The sequence below is a fragment of the Xenopus laevis genome, chromosome 6S (assembly GCF_017654675.1).
Source record: "Xenopus laevis strain J_2021 chromosome 6S, Xenopus_laevis_v10.1, whole genome shotgun sequence".
NCBI lineage: Eukaryota > Metazoa > Chordata > Amphibia > Anura > Pipidae > Xenopus > Xenopus laevis.
Window position 1 is genome coordinate 33,448,266 of NC_054382.1, and position 22,245 is coordinate 33,470,510.

Below are 22,245 nucleotides of genomic sequence, written 5' to 3' on the forward strand. Positions count from 1 at the left end.
TGATTAAAAATAATTATCATGTCTGTTTTCCTTGTTGAACACTATAATTAAGTTCTCTCCTAAATACATTGTCTTCTATTTATACTTTTCTTTGATGAAGTTTTGCTAGATGGGGTGTTTAATTTACAAACATGAGTGTTTATGTTCCTCCATGTTTTGTCACCCAGCTAATCTGTTTTATTGCTTTATTATTTTGCTTATGCATTATCTTGCCCTGTGTCATTCTAAATCCACCTCCCAAAATCAATTCTAGATTTCAGGTGGCCATATGCTATTAGATCTGCTCGTTTGGCAATGTCGCCAAACAAGCGGATCTTAACCTGATATGCCTACCAACGGAGGGGCAATATTGGGTTAATCCAAACTTTGAGCCCTGGGGCCGAACGATCGGATTACCATGATATGAATGGGCGCCGGCGGGTCAGAGTATTGCCTCAACTAGCACATGCGGTTCTGGATCGAAGGAAAAATCAAACTTGCCCGATCGGTATCTGCCCGATTTTTGGCCGAATATCGATCGGGTGAGTCCCATCGGAAGCCCCCACACACGGGCAGATAAACTGCCGAATTGTTCTAAAGGAATATCTGCAGCTTCAATCTGCCAGTGTATGGCCAATTTAAGATGAGCGAATAGTCAGATCATAGACGCAAACTACAATTATTTGTCCTTCCGAAAACATTGTATCCTCATAGATTGCAAAAAGGGGGGGGGGGGTTTGTGGGAGCATTCCAGTGCTAAGTAAAAATATATAAATACAAGCATACATAAAATTCTCATACAGTAAGTAATATAGTATGTATGCAAGTGCGTTACAAAGTTAAGATCATAAAATTGGTAAGCCACCATACCACGTCACCCCATATGGATGGTCCCTAACTACTTCGGGTCATTGTATTAAAAGGCTGGCACCTCCCTGCATGGTAGCATTTCTTGGGATAAGTGTCTCCTGACCTGGGCATTGGTTTCAGTCAGAGGGCTTCGCCCTCCAGTGAGGCACCTTGTTTCCTTAGCCAATGAGAAAGCTGGAAGATATCCTTATAGTAAAGGGCAATGCCCAACAGATACTGACCGAAAATAATTTCTGTTGAAGCTAAACATAATAAGTCTTTAAACCCAATATTTATTGTTATACCTGTTTTTTGTTACAGCAATGCAGCAAGTTTTGGACAACCTGACGGACCTGCCAACTTCAACTGGTGCTGAAGAAATTGATATTATTTTCCTTAAAGGAATAATGGAAAACCCAATAGTAAGATCACTTGCAAAGGTATTCATAGACATATGCTGGGTCTCATGCAGGCCCGGGCTGGCAATCTGTGGGTTTTGACATATGCCAGAGGGCTGCTGTAAGGTCCCATAGTCACTATTATTGCGCTGAGTGGCTGCTTTTTGTATAATAATTCAAATACATTTATGAGAGAGAGCATTTATTGTTATTAATGTTTTTACTATCAATGAAACTGTAGTGCATTTGGCTTGATCCTGTTAACCAGGCAGTTATTAAGCTTTTGCTCAAGGTCTGACCTTCATATAAACAAGAAAGCCTAAGTATGGCAACATCATCACTGTAGCCACCAAACAGAATGTGGTAATGATATGCTTAAAATATAAATTAAAGGAGTGGTTCACCTTCAAACAATTAGTTGGTTTCAGATAGATCTCCAGAAATAACGACTTTTTCCAATGATTTTCTATTTTCTATGTGTGACCGGTTTTCTAATATTGAAGTGTAAAGTGTCATTTTTACCTTCTGAAGCAGCTCTGGGAGGGGGGTCGCCGATCCTGTAAACGGTTCTAAATTGATATATTTAGTTGGTACATTTCTTATCTTTGTCCCTGCTGAGCAGAATCTCTGGGTTTCATTACTGGCAGCTGTTAGAATTGATACAATAGTTGCTAATACTCCAGAGATGCTGCTGAGAAATGTATCCACTAAATGTTGCCAAATTGTAACAGTTTAGAATCTGCACTTGAATTACTGAGCTGCCAGATTCAAACTCCAGAGACACGAACATTCAACTTTAAGCTTAGATTTTGGAAAAACAGTAAAAAATAAATAATAGAAAGTGATTGAGAAAAGTCTTTATTTCTGGGGAACAATCTAAAAACAACCGAATTGAAAAAAGTGTTTGGAAGGTGAACAACCCCTTTAAAATATAAATTTTAAAATAATTAAAATAACATTTAAAAAATAAATCTGTAAAGTTTTTCGCCTTTAGCCACCTTCGTTTTCTACATCACATCTCTGCAGGTTTGCTTATTTCTGCTGGCAACATAAAACAATTCACAGAGATGTATTAAATCCAACATTTTTAGGTAAATGTAGGCTTCCAGAGCATTTGTTTTTGGATGGGGGTCAGTGACCCCCATTTGAAAGCTGGAAACAGTAGGAAGAAGTCAAATAATTCAAAAACTATTAAATGAAAAAAAACTCCAAGTGATTTTATATACTTTCCTCACACCCTGGTGCTCCTATCAGCAGAAACCTGCACAGGACGGGGGTTCTGCCAGCGAGCACCACGGACTTAGTTTCCTTCTTTCTTCAAATTTCGCGGGGCAGACGCATGCGCAGTAGGATGAAATAGTCGACTGTAGTTTGGCTATTTAGTTTAAAGTTTGGCTTTTCACGCTACTGTGCATGCGCACCCGCGTGAAGAAAGAAGAAGGAAGCCGATCGTTCTGTGGTGCTCACTGGAATAACTCTGTAAAAAGAAAAAAGGCCAGTTTCTTGATAACACGCTATCAGCATTTAGAGAATACGCAGTAAGTGTTTTTATGTTTAGCAATCCAATAACATTTGATCAGCTGCCTAATAAAAGTACATGTCAAGAAAATTAATAGAACAGTCTGGTTTTATTTAGAACAATACAGACTAAACTATGTAATCTCTAAGCGTGGGGAGGTATACATGAAATACAGGGGCATTGCCTAAAGGTGGCCATACACAGAGAGATCCGCTCGTTTGGCGATTTCAACAAAAGAGCGGATCTCTCCCCGATATGCCCACCTTGAGGTGGGCAAAATCCGGGCTGATCCGATCGTGGGCCCTAGGGCCCAACGATCGGATCCTAACGGTGGCTTTAGGGGTGGTCGGATTGCGGGACCGAGGCACAGATGCGGCCGCGATCCGACGGGATTTTTAGTTCCATCTGATCGAGATCTGGCTGACTTTCGGACAGATCTTGATCAGGGAAGCCCATCAGGGGGCCCCATACAAGGACCAATAAGATGCCGGTCTGTGGGCAGCTTTTATCGGCCCATGTATGGCCACCTTTAGAGACAGATGCAGGAGGGTGTTGCACAAATTGTAAGATTTATGCGGATCTCATTAAAAATAACATGCGTTGGCAGAAAAAAAATGAATGCTCTCCAGAAATGCAATTGGATGCAATATAAAATGCGCAATAAGATTAAAGGACAAGGATAGTCTAAAATAGAATAAGGCTAGAAATGCTGTATTTTGTATACTAAATATAAACATGAACTTACTGCACCACAAGCCTAATCAAACAAATGATTTATGCTTTCAAAGTTGGCTGCAGGGGGTCACCCATCTTGCAACTTTGTTAAACATCTTTGCTTGACCCTGACCCTGCACATGCTCAGTGTGGTCTGGGCTGCTTAGGGATCGTCATAAACAAAGCTGCTTGAGTTCTGCATGGCTGGGAAGTAAGGTGGGGGCCCCCCTCTGCTGTTCATAAGTATGATTGTTTCCCTGCTCAGCAGTTAGGGACCGTCTGACAATTCCTATCCACAGCAGTAAATGAAGGGAGAATTTCACTGCAAACAAGTCAGGTTTCTTATAAAAACAGTACATATTTTTGAATTAAAGTATATTGGAGATAGATTTCTTTTTCATTAAAGAAAGTAAAAATGGGATTTTATTTTTTTGCCTTTCCTTGTCCTTTAAGTATGAATCACTGTATCTTGCATCATTTAGATGGGGAGGTATTGGGAATGTGTGTCCTATCATTGTTTAGCCAAATGTAATGTTACCTTACACTTGGTTGGCTGTTTTAATATATTTTCGAAATCATGCACATTTTTAACTGAATATGAATTTATAGTTATCACATGGGTCATCAGAATTGTGCTGGCTCTGAGCTGTGCTTGCTGAATCCTCGCAGTTTGATGCTTTTCTTCTTTTACTATGAATCATTTGCTTGACAGTCATCCAAGAAACCAGCAACCAAAATAATCTTTTGTGACCCATTATTAGCAAAACCCTGGGAACACAATGCCTGCTGATTTCATGTTGCTGCAAAGCTCGGACGTCTTTCTCATTGTAATTGTGGCATTTGTTGTATTTTACATGTAATTCTTATTCTAAATGCATGTGCTTTTCTGCAACTTAAAGTTGCTTCTGCAGTCAAGATAAAATGATTGGAATGGTGACAATAAGTATAATATTCTGTAAAAGCACAGTCATTTTTCAAAAAGCTTTTAAGTTGAAAAAGTACAATTTATTTGTGTTACTTTCTTTCTGGAGGCAAAACCCAGCAATGCTGTGATCATAGTGGGAAACCAGAACAAGAGGCTTAAAAAACCCAATATGAATGTGTGACAGGCGCAGTCTAATGACTTTGCAATTTAAAAGCAAATATGATGGTCAAAAGCCATCAGACCGAAGAATCCTATAAGGCTAATGTGTTTCATCTGTGGGTTGGGTGATCTTGTATTTAATAAACCACCCGTCCATTTCTTACAGTGTGACACTGCAATTCTTGTCTTATTTTTTTTTTTCTTTGATTTTGGCCACTTTTGTCACTAGTCAAGACTTAACAGTTGCTGCCCTCTAGTGTGCCATTGTGTGTAAGAACCAGTTTACTTTATTTTCCCTCTACTATATAGCAAAATGCCTTTGTATGACAGGCTTGCTTTAATTCATCTTATTAAAGTCCATGTTTTATCCTTAAAGGAAAACTATACCCCCCAAACAATGTAGGTCTCTATAAAAATATATTGCATAAAACAATTTAAAAATGTAAAACCCTGCTTCATGTAAATAAACCATTTTCATAATAATATGCTTTTCTAGTAGTATGTGCCATTGGGTAATCATAAATAGAAAATTGCCATTTTAAAAAATAAGGACCGCCCCCTGGGATCGTACGATTCACTGTGCACACAAACAAACCAAACAAACTAAACAAACTTTACTTCTTAGGTCACATGAGCCAATTAACAGACAGAGTTCTGTCTTTTGCTTCAACACTTCTTCCTGTTACAGTTAGAGCTGTAGTATTTCTGGTCAGGTGATCTCTGAGACAGCACAGACACCATCACAAAATGGTGGTTCAAGGCAAGAAATGTAAAAGGGCAATATTTACTTATATATTCCAGTTTGCTAAGATTTGTTAATGTCACATAATATGATATAAACTATCTGTTGCTTAAGTATTCATTTTGGGGGTAGAGTTTTCCTTTAATATTCAAGTAACTAATACTTTACCTCACTGTTGGCAAAAACGGTGCCGTGCATTTCCATACTTCCCAACATTTGAAAAGAAGGACAAAAACATCAAACGAGCGTAGCATACCGAAATTTGTTGACCACGCCCATTTTGTGGCCACACCCCCTAATTATAATGTCCATTTTACAAAATTTGGCAGGCTATGAAAGTTTGAACACATTTCTGGGAGTTTTAGGGCAATGTTTTATGTGTTATAACAGTTTTGTTAATGAAGTTGAAATTGCCCTTTAAGCTGTGAGACTTCCCCAAGAGACCTACTTATCTTAAATTTGTATCTTTGCTTATCTTAAATTGCTACAAAAGTATCCAAGTGCAGCTGCTCAGAGTTCAGGGCTCTCTGCCAAAAAAACTCTTTTAATTAAGTTTCAGAAACTTTGTATTATTTTCTGGGTTCAGTTCAGGAGATTCAAGACAATGTTTATTTGGACTTTTCAGTAACAAACCCGGGACTGCGGGCTAAGCTGTCAAAATCGTGACTGTCCCTTAAAAAACAGGACTGTTTGTATGTTTGTGGATTCTGGGATTCCTGTGGTTACTCCACTTTCCTTCCACACTCCCAAAACCTAGAGGCAGGTTAATTATTTCTGATGAAATTCCCTCTAGTATGTGTGAATGTAATAGGGACCATAGACTGTAAGATCCACTGGAGCAGGGACTGATATGAACATCACTACAATCTCTATAAGTTTAACAGCAGCTATATAAACATTATAATTATAATCATTTCTCATTTGCTTAAATAATCATATATAGATTTATCAGTTGAGTTTAGTAGGCAACTAATCAGGCTCAGTTTATGTAGCCAGTAACTTACTATTAATCTCTGAGTGTCTGGACCCATTCCTGTTTTTTCGTATCCTCCAATCACTTTTATAGACATCATGATATGACATCATATTTTTACGTTTATAAATCTGAAGGTCTATTCAACCATGCTTTACATTTACATATGTACATCTAATCAAATGCAGCCTCCATTATCCTATTGTCTGAAGCTATGCCTTTCTTCACCTTTCTTTTTTCTTCCTGTTTATTGTAGGCACATGAACGCCTCGAAGATACAAAGCTGGAAGCTGTTAGTGAAAACAACGTTGAGCTATTAAATGACATTATTACAGATATTAGTTCTTTCGAGGATGAAGATAAAAATGTTCAAGAATTAATTGGCATACTTAAGGAGCCACACTTTCAGGTACGTGAATTATTCAGAAACGTATAAATGATTAAAATAGAAATTCAGAATCATAGTTATAAGAAGAGTATATTGTTTGACTCTTGAAAGAATGTGTCCTTAAAAATTAAAGGCAGAAGTTATTTTAGCATATATTTAATAATGAAGGGGGTGTGAGAGTTCCCCTCAAATAGAGATGCATTTAAAAAGGCCATTCAATTGCCCACATCGCTCACCACCCTAATTTTAATGCTCGTCCATTTACAATTGGCTCCTTTTTCTTATAGGCGTATAGTCTAAGTCGCCAGTTCTTCTGATCCCATTGCATTACATTCATTAAAGGAGAAGGAAACCTACAGAGGCATTTTATTGCCAATAGATGAGCTGCAATACCTAAGGAAAAAGCTATAGAACCTCTCTGTTTGTTTAGGATAGCAGCTGCAGCATTAGTTTGGTGTGACATCACTTCCTGCCTGAGTCTCTCCCTGCTCACTTATAGCTCTGGGCTCAGATTACAGCAGAGAAGGGGGAGAGGAGCAAACTGAGCATGCTCAAGCCTGGGGCAAGGAGGTTTAAGCTGAAAACAGGAAGTCTAATACAGAAGTCCATGTGTACACAATAGAAGGAAAAAAATGCTGTGTTTCTTTTGACAGAGGACTTGGAGCAGCATTACTTTAAAGGTTTACTGGTATATTTAGGTGGGCCTTTCTGATAAGGCTTACTTAGTTTTAACCTTCCCTTCTCCTTTAAGACATAATGCACTGGAACTGAAATACTCCTTGCTTTTCCTGAGGCACGTTGTTAACGGCCAAGGGGGGCCCTTCAAAATGTAGAACCTCCAAAAGGGAGCTCAGACTGAAAGGCCAACAATCCCTTATTTATACCAACAAAACAGGCCCTTGGGAAATTGGTTGAAAATAAAGTTGTAGAGGCGTGTATAAATAAAATATGATGAGTATATAGGATGCTTTGTGTTTTTGTACATAACCTACAGAGACCACAGATCATTGAACAAATACATTTCATTTTGTCTCTATCAGAATCTTTGCCATTTTATTTAGAGCTCAAACAAAAAATATTAAAGAGACTTATTTATACCCTACTAGACCTTGGGTTGCAATGCTTAGGTGATTAACAAAACACTACACTGGGGAATAGATACCATAATGCCTGACAAGGGAAATTAAAGGAACAGTAACACCAAAAAATAAAAGTATTTCAAATTAATGAAAATATAATGTACTGTTGTCATGCATTCGTTAAAGTTTTCTCTAGAAAGATACCTATAGTTTATGTAAATAGGCTATGCAGCCAAAAAATGAGAAATGGCACGGGTTACATAGCAGATAACAGATAAGCTCTGTAATAGAATACAATGGGATTGTACAGAGTGTATCTGTTATCTGCTATGTAACCTGTGCTCTGAATGGCTGCCCCATGGCTACCCCCATTAACCATCTATCTTAGAAACTGACAAATTTTAACAAAAACAATGTCCCTAAAAAATATCACATCGGTGTGACTAATAATACTAATATGATTTGAGACCATCTACTGTCAGGGATTTACTTATCTGATTTCTTTCAGTCTCTTTTAGAGGCCCACGACATTGTAGCATCAAAATGCTATGACTCTCCCCCTTCTAGTCCAGAAGTCAATTCTTCGGGAAATCAGATTGCACCAGTAGATGCCATTCGTATGGTTGGGATTCACAAAAGAACAGGAGAACCATTGGTAAGTTGATTTGTAGTAACTGCCAGTCACAATTTAAAGAAACAGTAACACCAAAAATTAAAGTCTTTTAAAGTGATGAAACCATTATGTATTGTTGCCCTGCACTGGTAAAACTGGTATGTTTGCTTCAGAAACTTTACTATAGTTTATATAAACAAGGTGCTGTGTAGCCATGGGGGCAGCCATCCAAGCAAAGGATTCAAAGTAGTTAACAGATAAGTTCTGAAGAATCCCATTGTATACTACAGAGCTTATCTGTTATCTGCTGTGTATCCTGTGTCTTTTCTCCTTTCTTATCTTTGAATGGCTGCCCCCATGGCTACACAGCAGCTTGTTTATATATTCTAAGTATAGTAAAGTTTCTGAAACAAACACACCAGTTTTACCAGTGCAGCTTGACAGGACATTATATTTTCATTCATTTAAAGCACTTTCAGTTTTTGATGTTAAGGTACCTTTAGAGGAAGTATTCATCCTTCATTTGCACGTTTCCTGAATACTGAATTATCTTAGATCAGTCTATGGTCCGGCTACAATGAACCTACAACATTTCAGGAGCTATATGGCTCATACATGCTGATACATCTATATGACATGTCTTGATAACAAGCTTATTGGGTTAAAGAGATACTGACACCAGAAATAAAACTCTTTATCTATTTTTATCATAATATTGGCTTTGAAAGCAACTTATAACTTTGCCATAAAGTATTTGCACAATTAGGGTTGCCACCTTTACTGAAAAATATTACCGCCCAGTGGGGGGCGGGCACCAAAAGGGGGTGGTCCGTGATACAAAGGGGGCGGAGCTATGTGGTGTGCCGCAAAAGGGGCGGAGCAACATTGCAGAGATGTCCACAGCGCTGGAAAAAAGGTAAGTTCTGTGCAAATTGGGGGCAGGCCAGGGGCTTTTTTTAAAGGGTATTACAAATTACCGGCAACTGCATTGCCAGTAAATTTGTCATACCGGCCCCCGGCCTTGGCAGGTGTTTTACCGGCTAGGCCAGTAAAATACCGGCCGGGTGGCAACAATACATTACCCGTCTGATGCCCCATGTTCCTGTATGAGGGGGCTGCCATATTTGTGCAGCAGTAGTCCATTAGCATTAGAAACTTTAACTGACAGGCTGAGATGGGACAGTCAGGTTGGCAAAACAGTCAGGTTTAGAAACTTTTTTTTTTTTTTAACAATTCTTTTATTGTGCAATCATAGCAATACAGAAATAAAGTTGTATAATAGCATTGCATCTCAGTTTTCCTGCTCATTAACCAAATAAACAATCATTACAAACATTAACCAGCTTGATGCCATCCTTCACTGCAGGTTATTATACACAGGTTCATTCCAAAAACTTAGACATAGAAAAATAATAAAAGAAAAACCAAAAACAGTGTAATAGACAGATATGTTCAGCTACTGCAGTTAGCCCAGACTCACATCCTCCTCCGACCAAGGTGCCCAAATTTTATTAAATTTCTCTAAACAGCCCCTTCTCATATATGTGAGTTTATGCAGGGGGAGCGCATTGTTAATGAGTTGCTCCCAGCCCTGTACCGTTGGGCCCCCTCTAGATTTCCATTTCAAAGCTATAGCTTTTTTTGCGTACATACATAAAGTGATCAAAAGCGTCCTCTGCGCCCTGTTGTGGGAGATCTCCCCTAGCAGATTCAATATCAACACCTTAGGATACAGTGGCACCGGGATACCAGAGGTTTAGAAACTTTAACAATTACTTACAAAAACAGACCTCTCCACAAAAAACGATCAACATGACCTATAGGTAACTTTTAGGGGGTTATTTATCAAAGTCCGAATTTATCTCAATATTTTCTGCTACAAACCCCGATCAAATCCACTCGGGTTTTTATATGTTTATTTATTATTACATTTTCCCTAAAATTTGCTTTGAGGAAAAAAAAAAATCAGATTTTCGCGATTTTTCCGATTTTTCATCCGATTTTCACAATTTCCTCGGATATTTGCTCGAAGCCTTCGGGTATTGCACAAAACCCAGCGCACATCAAAAAAATCATTGGGACTTCTCCCATTGACTTATGTGCAACCTAGACAGGTCTGAGATGCCGGATTTTCAGATTCAGACTTTTATATCCTCTGGGTTTAATAAATTCCTAAAAAAATCTTGATTTTTTTTTTTTTTAAAAGTCTGATTTTAATTAAAAAAATCGAATTCTTCGTGATTTTTGCATTCAGAGTTAGTAAATAACCCCCTTAATGTACATTCATATTTTAAAAAGTCTTTTTTAGTGTCAGTATCACTTTAAGGTGGACAAACACTAGCCTACCTGCCAGGTATACTGAAAGTGGTGCACTCATATCAATGTAACAGAAAACCACAGGTAGAGGATAAGGAATCACTTATGATGTAAATTCCACCTTGAGTGGACTTTCTTAGGAAAAATCTATGCCACTAGAATAAATCCCCAAGTGTACAGAATTTGGACCAAAATCATTTGCAAACCCCCCCCCCCCCACTAGTTTCTCCAATGGGAGGATGTGATATGCAGCTTATGAATACTATTTATTTATATGAAAATGACTGCTTAGACCAATCTTTTTCCCTAGTGTATATGACATACATGCAATTCTGTCTGCACCCTCTATATTCATATAGTTTGCAAAACAAAGTTATTCCGTACACTGTTTACAAGCCAAGTTTGAAAAACATTGAACTGTATGTGCATTTCGTATGATTGCTGGTATGCATTTGCATTCTACATAAATATGCACAGTGTTATTGTTGCTAAATCTGTACTTTTATTTTCTTAGGGTGTGACATTTAAGGTTGAAAATAATAACTTGGTTATAGCTCGAATTCTTCATGGTGGAATGATTGACCGGCAGGGTCTTCTTCATGTGGGCGATATCATTAAAGAAATCAATGGCCATGATGTTGGAAACAACCCCAAAGAATTACAGGAACTGCTGAAGAGTATAAGTGGCAGTGTTACTCTCAAAATACTCCCGAGTTACAAAGATACAGTCAGCCCTCAACAGGTAAGTCTCCTTTTTGTCCTCATTCTGCATTCAGTCCCACTAATAATTTTATATATAATGAATTGTATGATCTGCATTCATCTCTGTAGTCTGTCCTGACACGTGTATGTTCAAGCTGCCGGTAGAGACACGGAGCACCACAGGATGGAGGAGAGAATTTTATAATAAAAGTTTATTTATCCATTAAAATCGGCACAGAATAGTTACAAAATCAGAGAACCATACACGTATGTTGCCCAAAAACAAAAGGGGCACACCCATATAGTAATTCTTTCTTTTAGTAAGACTGATTAGGAAGATTTAGGAGATACTGGGGAAGCAAAGCCTGTCCACACGTCATGCCCAGCATTACCTGCAGCATAAGGGTTTATATAGAATATTTTGAAGTCGGATAATATATTAAACTTGACAGAAATACAATGTTATAGATGTAAGACTTAATTTCAGTTAAAGATATAAACCCAAACATAAAATTGTGTCTAATAACATTGAATGACATTTTCTTTTATAAGGGAAAACTGTGTTTTTTTTAGTCTTACAGCCCAGGAAATGTATGCGGAATATTAGGCACAGACAGCTGTAATAACACAACAAGATGAAAGCAAACCGTGTTTTCTCTGTTTAAGGTATTTGTGAAGTGCCACTTTGATTACAATCCATTCAGCGATAACCTAATCCCATGCAAAGAAGCAGGATTGAAATTCTCCAAAGGAGAGATCCTTCACATAGTAAACAGAGAAGATCCAAACTGGTGGCAGGTGAGTTCTAAGCAGGAGTGGACATAATTCAGGAAAAGGCTATAAATGATATGTATCTGTGTACTCCTCCTGCTACAAAGCTGCCCATACACAGCGAGTTGCCAAACATGCAGATTGGACCCAATTTGGCCACCCACATTTTCCATGGGGCCTACACTTTAGATGAGGATGGTATCAACGTCCCGGGAGGATAAGTTGCTGTCTTCATGTGAAAGAACAAGCTGTACCTTAAATCTGCTCTTGTACGGCCACCGTAAGGAGACAGTTGGCTTAATAAAAACCTTCTCACAAAAACGCTTACTGTATACATGTTCATTGTTCTTCAGTCCATGTGGGCAACACTGCATGAGATTAACAATGCCCCATTTTAAAAAGCGCGAATGTAATCCATCAAGACATCTTAGTTTGTGCATTCAGCATTATTTGGCTGTGTGGGAGCTTTCAGTCTATGCTATTCTGCCTCTACAGCTGCCTTTGAGTTAGCACTTTTTAGTCTTTTCACTCCAGATGATTTTTCAGAAGCACGCAAAGCATGTTTTAGTATTTTGTGCTCTTTCACAGTAGGGGCATTTCATCTGGCCAACGTTTAATCTATCTGGAAAGTCTACATATTATCTATTTGTCAACTTATTACATTATAACAGTTATCTTTGATGAAAATGTAGATATCAACACATAATTCAGGCTTACAGCACAGGTTGTGTCTTGCAAAAGTCCTTAGGGTAAGGCCACAAGAGGAGATTTTGTCGCCTGGCGACTAATCGCCTCGTCTTTTGCGCGACTATCTTCCCGAACTGCCTCAGCGTTTTTCCCCATAGGCTAGAATGAAAAGTCGCCTGCGCTAATGCACACGCGTTGATGCTTTTTCAATAGTCTCCCAAAGTTACGAGGCAACTTTGGGCGACTATTGAAAACGCTTCTCCGCGTCTTCGTTAGTGCAGGCGACCCTTAAGGTCAAAGGCATATCGGGTGATTTGTCCACTTCTTCAGCAGTCACCTGCAAGAGCAGGCAATTGTTGCTGAAGATGGGAGCTGCCATGGTTCAAAATGAAAGTTACTAAACAAGTGAGTGCAAATAAAGATACCTGCTACATGTGACTGCAGTAGAAGTAAATGTGGAGTAATTATTCAGAATTGACTTACAGCTTGCAGCATTTTTAATCCTTGCTCTTGAGTACAAACAAGGAGTTCTAACAAGGAATGTCTGCTACTTCCTATTAAATTCATACTAAATATCAAGAAGGTAGAGGAAATATGGTGATTCTGAAGACTCCTCCTAAGGGCATAGGGACCTGACCTGCCCTGCCCTGTATATTTGGGCCTTTTATTTCTATTTTTTCAGTCCTCCAAAATAAGTACAACACCCCTGTTCAGTGCACACTCACAGTCTGCTCATACACGGCACATTGAACACATATTTCAACACAGAAAACTTTGAGAACAATACAGACAAGGAGCAAGAAATAGAAGGTCATGCCTTGCTATATTAATGTTCATTATCATACCATTGACCATAATGTTCTAATCATTCTGTGCATGGTTTTGTGAAGAGCAGGTTTATTTTAAAGGGACAGCTTACTTATATAAAGATTCACCAAAGCCGCAGTGGATGCTTAATAATTACTTAAATAAATAAATTTTTTCCACACTTTGCGCACTGGTTGGGGCAATGAAAAATGTCTATTGTTTCATCTGGAATGCCAGAAACCACTGGCACAGTCTGCTGTAAAATGCTGATATGATGGAACATTTAGTAAATAATGAAAGTACACATTGCCACAAAGTAAATAGTCTAAACACACAGTGCATATCAATACTATACATTCCTAACAATCAGCTCTGTTATGGGCTGTTTATTCTTATGCTAGTTACCTCTCTAGCCTTCTGTCACCAATATAATCTTTACTTTGATAATGAACTTTAGTGCACATTTCCATTCCTGAAAAAGATGAGTTCCCTGTTAATTATAACGCAGTGGAAAATTATTTTACATTTTTTTTTATTTTCTAAAAGTAACATTTATTACCCCTCATTGTATAAAATCTCTCTGCTGCTGTGTGTTCAATGGCAGCGACTATATCCTATGAAAGCCAGTGTAGTAACAAGCCACTGCAGAATGTATGGAGCATTATTGGAATCCTAGTTATGGAGAAATAATTCAAGGTGTGTATCCTATTTGCAGGCAAGTCATGTGAAGGAAGGAGGAAGTGCTGGACTTATTCCCAGTCAGTTCTTGGAAGAAAAGAGAAAAGCATTTGTTAGGAGGGACTGGGATGGATCAGGTATTATGCTTACTTTACACATATCCTAATATTTTATTCTACATTCCCTTTTTAGAACTATGTATTACTGCATGTATGGATGTACAGGGTTAAAAAAAGGGGACTCTCATTCACTGGTAATGGGTAAATTCACCCAACAGGCACTGGACAGGTCAAAGTGTTTTGCTCATCAGCTGGATTGTTTTATTTGTATCTGACTAGAGAACAAGTGGAAACTCCTAGATGTGTGTGCGTATGCAAAAGCAGGGTTGGACTGGGCCAGGAACAGGGAGAAAAACTGGTGGGCTCCACTGACCCAGGACTACTGCCTGTCTGGGATCTACTGGGTCCCCAATCCGATATTTTTGGATTGGCCTCAAGAGGGCCGAAGGTACAAGGGTAGGGTGGAAGGTACAAGGTGAAGCGAGTTGCAACAGTGGTGAGTAGGTCAAAACAGGGGGTAACAGGCACTTGAGGTGGAGACCAGATCCCCCAGTCCAACGCTGTTAAGACTCTCTCTCTCTAGGCTGTTTACAAAGGTCTCCTTCAGCTAAGTGTATGTGTGTGTGTATATGTGTGTATATGTGTGTGTGTATATATATATATATATATGTATATGTATATGTATATATATATATATATATATATATATATATATATATATACGTCTGTATCTTTTATGTGAATCACAGGTTGCACATGTTGTTATAGTTTAAACTTAGAATCATCCTGCTTTGCCTTCTGCTCAAGTTTCTTTTTGTTGTATTGACTTATTGACTTGATTGCTTTTGCTTCCTATATACGTATTGCTCCACCTCACCCCATCTTTACCTGTCTTGACCATTCCCCTGGATCTCAGCCCTGCTACATAATCAGTACAAATATGGAACTGTGCCAAGCAACTGGCATGATTATACTACTACAGAGCTGATCATATAATACTAGACATTAAGCCCGTTAAATTAACGGGCACTAGCACATGTGCAGTAGCGCAATCCCACGGACACAGGGACTGGACGCAGAGAAACTTCAACTTTATTATATAGGATGAACATGGATGTGCTGATGGCCATTATTTTCTTGGTCTTTTATTCCCCTAATGCTAAACCGTGATACTGGGGTATATGGAATGGATGAACGTCACTGATGGATGTCTTTTCTATCTTTTTTGACTATTGTTGGCTTGAGTCCAGTGATCTAAACAGAAGGTGCTGGACCACAGCAAACTCATCTTGAGCTCCTGCTAAAACGGGCAATTGGCACTCAAAGAATCCACAAAGATCACCAAATTGCATGAAAAAATTAAACATTTTATTTATAATCCTCTCAAAAGCCTCACACGTTTCATGCCCATAAGGCACTTAATTACAGGGTCAGTTAAACTTTTTACTTTTCATATATTGAAACTGCTTATCAGTCAGTACCTCATTCCCCCCCCCATATTCCCCACTGAGCTACTAGATCAGACTTGCCTGTGTATGGAGATATTACAATATTCAATATCATACTAAAGACCATAACCTTACACATTGCCTACTAATACATATATTTGCTTTCAGGTCAGTTTTGCGGCACTGTTACAAGCAAGAAAAAGAAAAAGATGATGTATCTTACCACAAGAAATGCTGGTAATTTATAACTGTATATATAAAACATTGTAACCCCATCTTGCAAGCAGAGGAGGCTTCTACTTTATATGTTGTGTGGTTCCTCACTATCTGTCTGAAAATTCAGTACATGGTGTGAATATTTCTCTGTATCTATGTGATTAACCAATACTGTGCCAGTGGGCAGAGTTAACCCCATTTTTAATGGGGTTAACTTTAATAAAATCTAGTTTTCCTACCTCAACTACACACACAAACACACACCAGGTCATATTTGATCACAAACCAATTAGCTTTTCCATTGAAATACAAGGCAAAGAGCAGTACCAGGCATTGCTGTAATAGGCCCAGTTTGATGTTTCTCGGTGCTGTTTGTGTGTATAGAGGAGGACTTTGTAGGGAAACAACATACAAATGAAGATGTGCATAACGCAGCAGTATCTTGTGACTAATATGCCAATAAAAATAATGAAAAAATATAGTAACTGACTATTCTGTGTTCTTTTATCTTCAGTTGAAGCCATCCGTTTCTTTCATTTAGGATTCTCCAATTTGATATTTTCCACCTTTTTATCTTCCAGTCATTCAGACCACTGCCCGTTTGCCTGGGCCACTTTTCAATAATCATATTCTAATATCATATCTCATTACTTTTTTTCGGGCTTCCCGTGCCCTTTCATATGTGCTTTATTTATAACCTTGCTTTTTAAGCAGCTTCCATTTTCAGTATCTAATGTTACCGATTACCAGTCTTCATGTATCCACAGAATTTGACCGTCACGAGATTCAGATTTATGAAGAAGTTGCTCGGATGCCTCCATTTCAGAGGAAGACCCTCGTTTTAATTGGCGCCCAAGGAGTAGGTCGGAGAAGCTTAAAGAACAGACTCATTGTACTTAATCCTACGCAGTTTGGCACAACTGTACCATGTATGTATTTGTTTCTAATACAGAAGTTTACATAAATGTAGACTTAGCCCTCCATGTTATTTCTCATTCAGAAAAAAACCTATAAAGGTGTGCACCCTGCAACCCTTGAAACTCACATTATTTTTATCCTACTTTAACACATTAAAAACTAATATTGCCACAGATTTTTGTTGTTGGTCTCTGCCATCTTTGATCTCATGGTCGGTGGCGTAACTATATATTACTGGGCCCCAGAGCAAACAATTTTTTAGGCCCCTAAAATGTCCTGTTTTACCAATATTTATTGAAATTGTATATGAATGAAGGACTCATGGGGCCCCTATACCTTTTGGGGCCCCTGCAGCGGCCGGGTCTGCTTCCTCTGTAGTTACGCATAGATCAAAGTGAAACATGGAAAATATAAGCTTAATGGCCCTGGCAGTTAAATATTTGACAGTCCGCATGGTAGAGTGTACTGTCTACAACCATTTTAAGTCAAAACTCTCAAATTCGAATTGTGAATTATCCAAACTCGATTCAAATTTTAATTCGAATTTCGATATGTATCATACTTTGGCCCTTTAAGAACTCGAATTTTACTATTCGCCACCTAAAACTTGCCAAATTACTGTATAAGTCAATGGGAGAGGTCCAGGGATCAATTTGGTGATGTCTGTAGCCTTCCTGACATTGGAGTCTTTTTCAGAGGAAAAAACTCGAATTGAGTCTTTTAAATTTAAAACTTTGAATCAAATTAGATTCGGGTTTTTGGGGCGTTTAAATTTGTTCGAATTTTAAAAATTCGATTTTACTAATACATTTTGACTAGTCGTATTTCGAATTTATGGGAGTTTAAAAAAAACTCGACAAATTCGAAATTCGACCCTTGATAAATATGCCTCCCTGTGTTCAAACATTATATAATTATCTTATGGATGACACACAGATTGTTCCTTTTCATTAATCCCGTGCAGTCACTTCACGCAAGCCAAAAGAAGACGAAAAAGATGGTCATGCGTATCGATTTGTATCAAGAGTGGAAATGGAAGCTGATATAAAGGCTGGAAGATATTTGGAACATGGAGAATATGAGGGAAATCTCTATGGGACCAAGATAGACTCAATACATGAAGTTGTTATGGCTGGAAGAACGTGCATATTAGATGTTAACCCGCAGGTGAGTTTTATATAAAACTTAATGCTGTTACCTTCATGCCTTCTCTGTTCCCACACAAGCTTAGATTCATACATATTGCACAGATACATACTGTATACAGGTGTGGGTCTATTATCCGGAAACCCGCTCACATTACGGCATGGCTGTCTGCCATAGACTCCATTTTAATGGTATAATTCTAATTTTTAAAAATCATTTCCATTTTCTCTGTAATAAAACAGTACCATGTACTTGATCCCAGGTAATATATTTTTAATTCTTATAAAAATCAAAACAATCTTGTTGAGTTTATTTAGGGTCAAATTTCGAATTTGAAAAACTTCGAAACCCAAATTCAAAAAGACTAACCAAAATTAAATCACAGGATTTTTTGTTGGCAGAATAGGTCAGTTTTCGATTGAATAGGTCCGTATTCATTTGAATCGTGTGATTCAAAGTTTTTCCAAAAAAAAGTAGTACAGTCGAAGTACACAAAAATTAGCTCGAAATTAGAATTTTTTAAATTCAAATTTTCACTTCAACCTTTGATAAATCTGCCCCTTAATGTTGAAATACTTTTCTGGCAGACTAAAGGTATGGAGATCCAATTTACAGAAAGACCCCTTTTCAGGAAAACCCCAGGTCCAGAGCTTTATGGATAACAAGTCCCATACCTGTACTAAGACTTGCACTGTGAACTAATTCTTACTTTATGCAAGAGACAGCTGTGTATTCTGCCAGGGAGAACACTTTTTAGGCAGTCACCCAATAATATTGGTTTTGAGTCCCAGGTCAGTGTATGATATTAGGTTAGCTGTTTTTATCTACTTTAAACTAGTTATTTGTTTTATTATAGATGTACTTGTTAAAGGAGCATGTCAGACATCTACAATTAAAGGGGTGGTTCACCTTTGAATTAACTTTTAGTATGATAGAGAGTGATATTCTGAGACAATTTGCAATTGGTTTTCATTTTCTACTTTTTGTGGTTTTTGAGTTATTTAGCTTTTTATTCAGCAGATCTCCAGTTTGCAATTTCAGCAGTCTGGTTGCTAAGGTCCTAATTAAGTAAGTTAACTTTTAGGGGCAGATTTACATATGGTCGAATATCGAGGGTTAACTAACCCTTGATGTTCGACTGCCGAAAGTAAATTCTTTGACTTCGAATATCGAAGTCGAAGGATTTACTGCAATTAGTTTGAACGAAAAATCGAACGATTCGAAGGATTTTAATCGATCGAACGATTTTTCTACGACCAAAAAAACCTTAGAAAGCCTATGGGGACCTTCCCCATAGGCTAACATTGAGGTTCGGTAGGTTTTAGGTGGCGAAGTAGGTAGTCGAGACAGTACTTCGACTATCGAATGGTCGAATATTCGAACGATTTTTAGTTCGAATCGTTCGATTCGAAGTCGTACTCGAAGGTTGAAGTAGCCAAAAAAACCAAGTTTTTTTTTTTATTCTATTCCTTCACTCGAGCAAAGTAAATGTGCCCCTTAGTATGTTATAGAATGGCTAATTCTAAGCAATGTTTCAATGGGTCTTCGTTATTTATTATTTATAGTTTAAAAATAACTTTAACCTTTAACATTTCTGTTTTTTTTAATTTCATTTCAGGCATTAAAAGTGCTAAGAACAGCTGAATTTATGCCATATGTGGTTTTTATTGCTGCTCCAGAGTTTGAAACACTTCGAGGCATGCACAAAGCTGTCGTCGACGCTGGAATCACAACAAAGCTGTTAACAGTAAGTAACTGTCATGTAATGATAATTGGAGGCCTATTTATCAAAGTTCGCATTTCAAAATCATGTGAATTTTTTTTAAATTTGAATATACAATTCGACTAGGAAGTTATTTAAGAAAATATTTGAATGTCTAATATTCGATCGAATGGTTCTGACCTAAAAAATTCAAATCGTATTTGAATTCGTACAAATCAAGTTTTTCTCCCGAAAAAAACCCCTCTGATGTCAGGAAGGCTATTAACATCTCCAAATGGCTCAACGGACCTCTGCCATTGACTTGTACATGAAATCAGCAGGTTTTAGGTGGCGAATATTTGAATTAGGACTGCTTCCATAGTCGAGATGTTATAAATCTCATATTCCAATATCGAGTTTTTTTAAAAACTCCCATAAATTTGAAATCCGACTAGTCGACTGATGAATTTTAACGGCCCAGAAATTTGGATTGAATTTGATTAAAATTTGATGAAACTCTAATGTCACGAAGGCTTCAAATTGATCCCTGCACCTTTTCCATTGACTTAAACAGTGATTTGGCAGGTTTTAGGTGGCAAATATTCAAATTCGAATTCTTAAAAGTATGATAAATGATTAGAATTTTTTTTTTTTTTTTTTAAACTCAAATTGAATTTGAATAACAAAAAATTTTGAATCTGAATTTTCAATTTGACCCTTGATAAATCTGCCCCTTGGAGTTCTATATAAAACATTGTATCTGACTTTGGAATTGATATTCTTCTGGATTTCACAGATACAAATCCCCTCTCTCTCTCATTTTTACCGCAGGATTCTGATTTGAAGAAAACAGTTGACGAAAGCGCTCGGGTTATGAGAGCCTATAACCACTACTTTGACGTGTCAATAGTCAATGATAATTTAGACAAAGCCTTTGAGAAACTACAGGCTGCTGTGCACAGACTGAGGACAGAACAACAATGGGTTCCCATTAGCTGGGTCTATTGATTTGGGAGCGGAAGTACATTACTGGGAACACTATATACAGAGCAAGGCCAAATTACCCAGAGTACTACAAGAATAAAGAGACCGTCGGCACTCGTGTCCCGAGAGAGGATTTCAAGGATCATACACTGTCGTGAATTTTTATAGAACATTTTGAAGGGAAAACGCGCTTAAATATGTAATTTATTTTAATTTTTATAACTTTTACATATAATCTTTCTTATTCATTTTACATGAAGGAAATGCGTTCAAGCATTTTACGTGAACTTTCATTTGTATACATTTGCCTTTTTCCTTCAAGAAACTGTCATTTACATAACCGTCTGCTCTTACATTTTCACTGTGATATAAAGGATACTTGAAATTTTGTAAGCCTCTCCTGTTTCATGTATTAATAGGCATAAGTACGTTTGTATTCATTCAGGGCAGAGATGTGCAACGTTTGTCCATGCAGAATATTCGATATAAGACATAACTGAGGGACAAATTCTATTATAATGGTGGTGCCATACAATGAGGCTTATAGAGCCGAGAAGCAGAATGGGATCCATATCTGGCCTTTCAGTGAACACTAGTTTTGTTCAGGGGGGTCAGGTGAGATGTAAAGCCTCAAACTGACTTGAATGGGAAGCATCAGACAGGACCAGCAACGAATGTTTTTGGGCTTAAAGGAATTCTGTCACGATTTTTATGGTGTAGTTTTTATTTCTAAATTACACTGCAAATAATTCACTCTACAATATAAAATTTCATTCCTGAACCAACAAGTGTATTTTTTTAGTTGTAATATTGGTGTGTAGGTGCATCTCAGGTTATTTTGCCTGGTCATGTGCTTTCAGAAAGAGCCAGCACTTTAGAATGGAACTGCTTTCTGGCAGGCTGTTGTTTCTGCTACTCAATGTAACTGAATGTGTCACAGTGGGACCTGGATTTTACTATTGAGTGCTGTTCTTAGATCTACCAGGCAGCTGTTATCTTGTGTTAGGGAGCTGTTATCTGGTTACCTTCCCAATGTTCTGGTGTTAGGCTGCTGGGGGCAGAGGGAGGGGTTGATACCACTTGCAGTAAAAAGTGAATGAAGTTTATCAGAACACAAGTCACATGACTGAGGGCAGCTAGGAAACTGACAAAATGTCTAGCCCCATGTCAGATTTCAAAATTAAATATAAAAAAAATCTGTTTGCTCTTTTGAGAAATGGATTTCAGTGCACAATTCAGCTGGAGTAGCACTATTAACTGATGCGTTTTGAAAAAAACATGTTTTCCCATGACAGTATCCCTTTAAAGTCGATGGATATGGTGATTTTTTTTTTTAGTGAGTTAAACCTGCACCTTGGGCTGTTGTCAAGCAAAGGAGTTATTCCAATCCCACTACTGTCTCACATTGGTTTAATTGGGAAACACAGGGCAGGATCTATTAAGTCTGCGCAACGGGGGAAGCTGGAGTTTTTC

General features: G+C 37.9%; 1 protein-coding gene across 1 annotated transcript in view; it reads left to right on the forward strand.

Annotated features, from left to right (window-relative positions):
* The window catches only part of pals2.S (protein associated with LIN7 2, MAGUK family member S homeolog), a gene marked incomplete at its 5' end in the record, with an annotated part of 39,569 nt that extends 18,409 nt beyond the window's left edge, over window positions 1-21,160 (forward strand). Inside the window, 11 exon segments of the mRNA NM_001091314.1 lie at window positions 1,150-1,268; window positions 6,515-6,667; window positions 8,234-8,380; window positions 11,169-11,396; window positions 12,023-12,154; window positions 14,337-14,436; window positions 15,975-16,043; window positions 16,790-16,951; window positions 17,905-18,107; window positions 19,705-19,833; window positions 20,620-21,160. Coding sequence (NP_001084783.1) covers window positions 1,152-1,268; window positions 6,515-6,667; window positions 8,234-8,380; window positions 11,169-11,396; window positions 12,023-12,154; window positions 14,337-14,436; window positions 15,975-16,043; window positions 16,790-16,951; window positions 17,905-18,107; window positions 19,705-19,833; window positions 20,620-20,796 — 1,617 coding nt within the window. The 3' untranslated portion in view covers window positions 20,797-21,160.
* Between the last annotated feature and the right edge of the window lie 1,085 nt (window positions 21,161-22,245).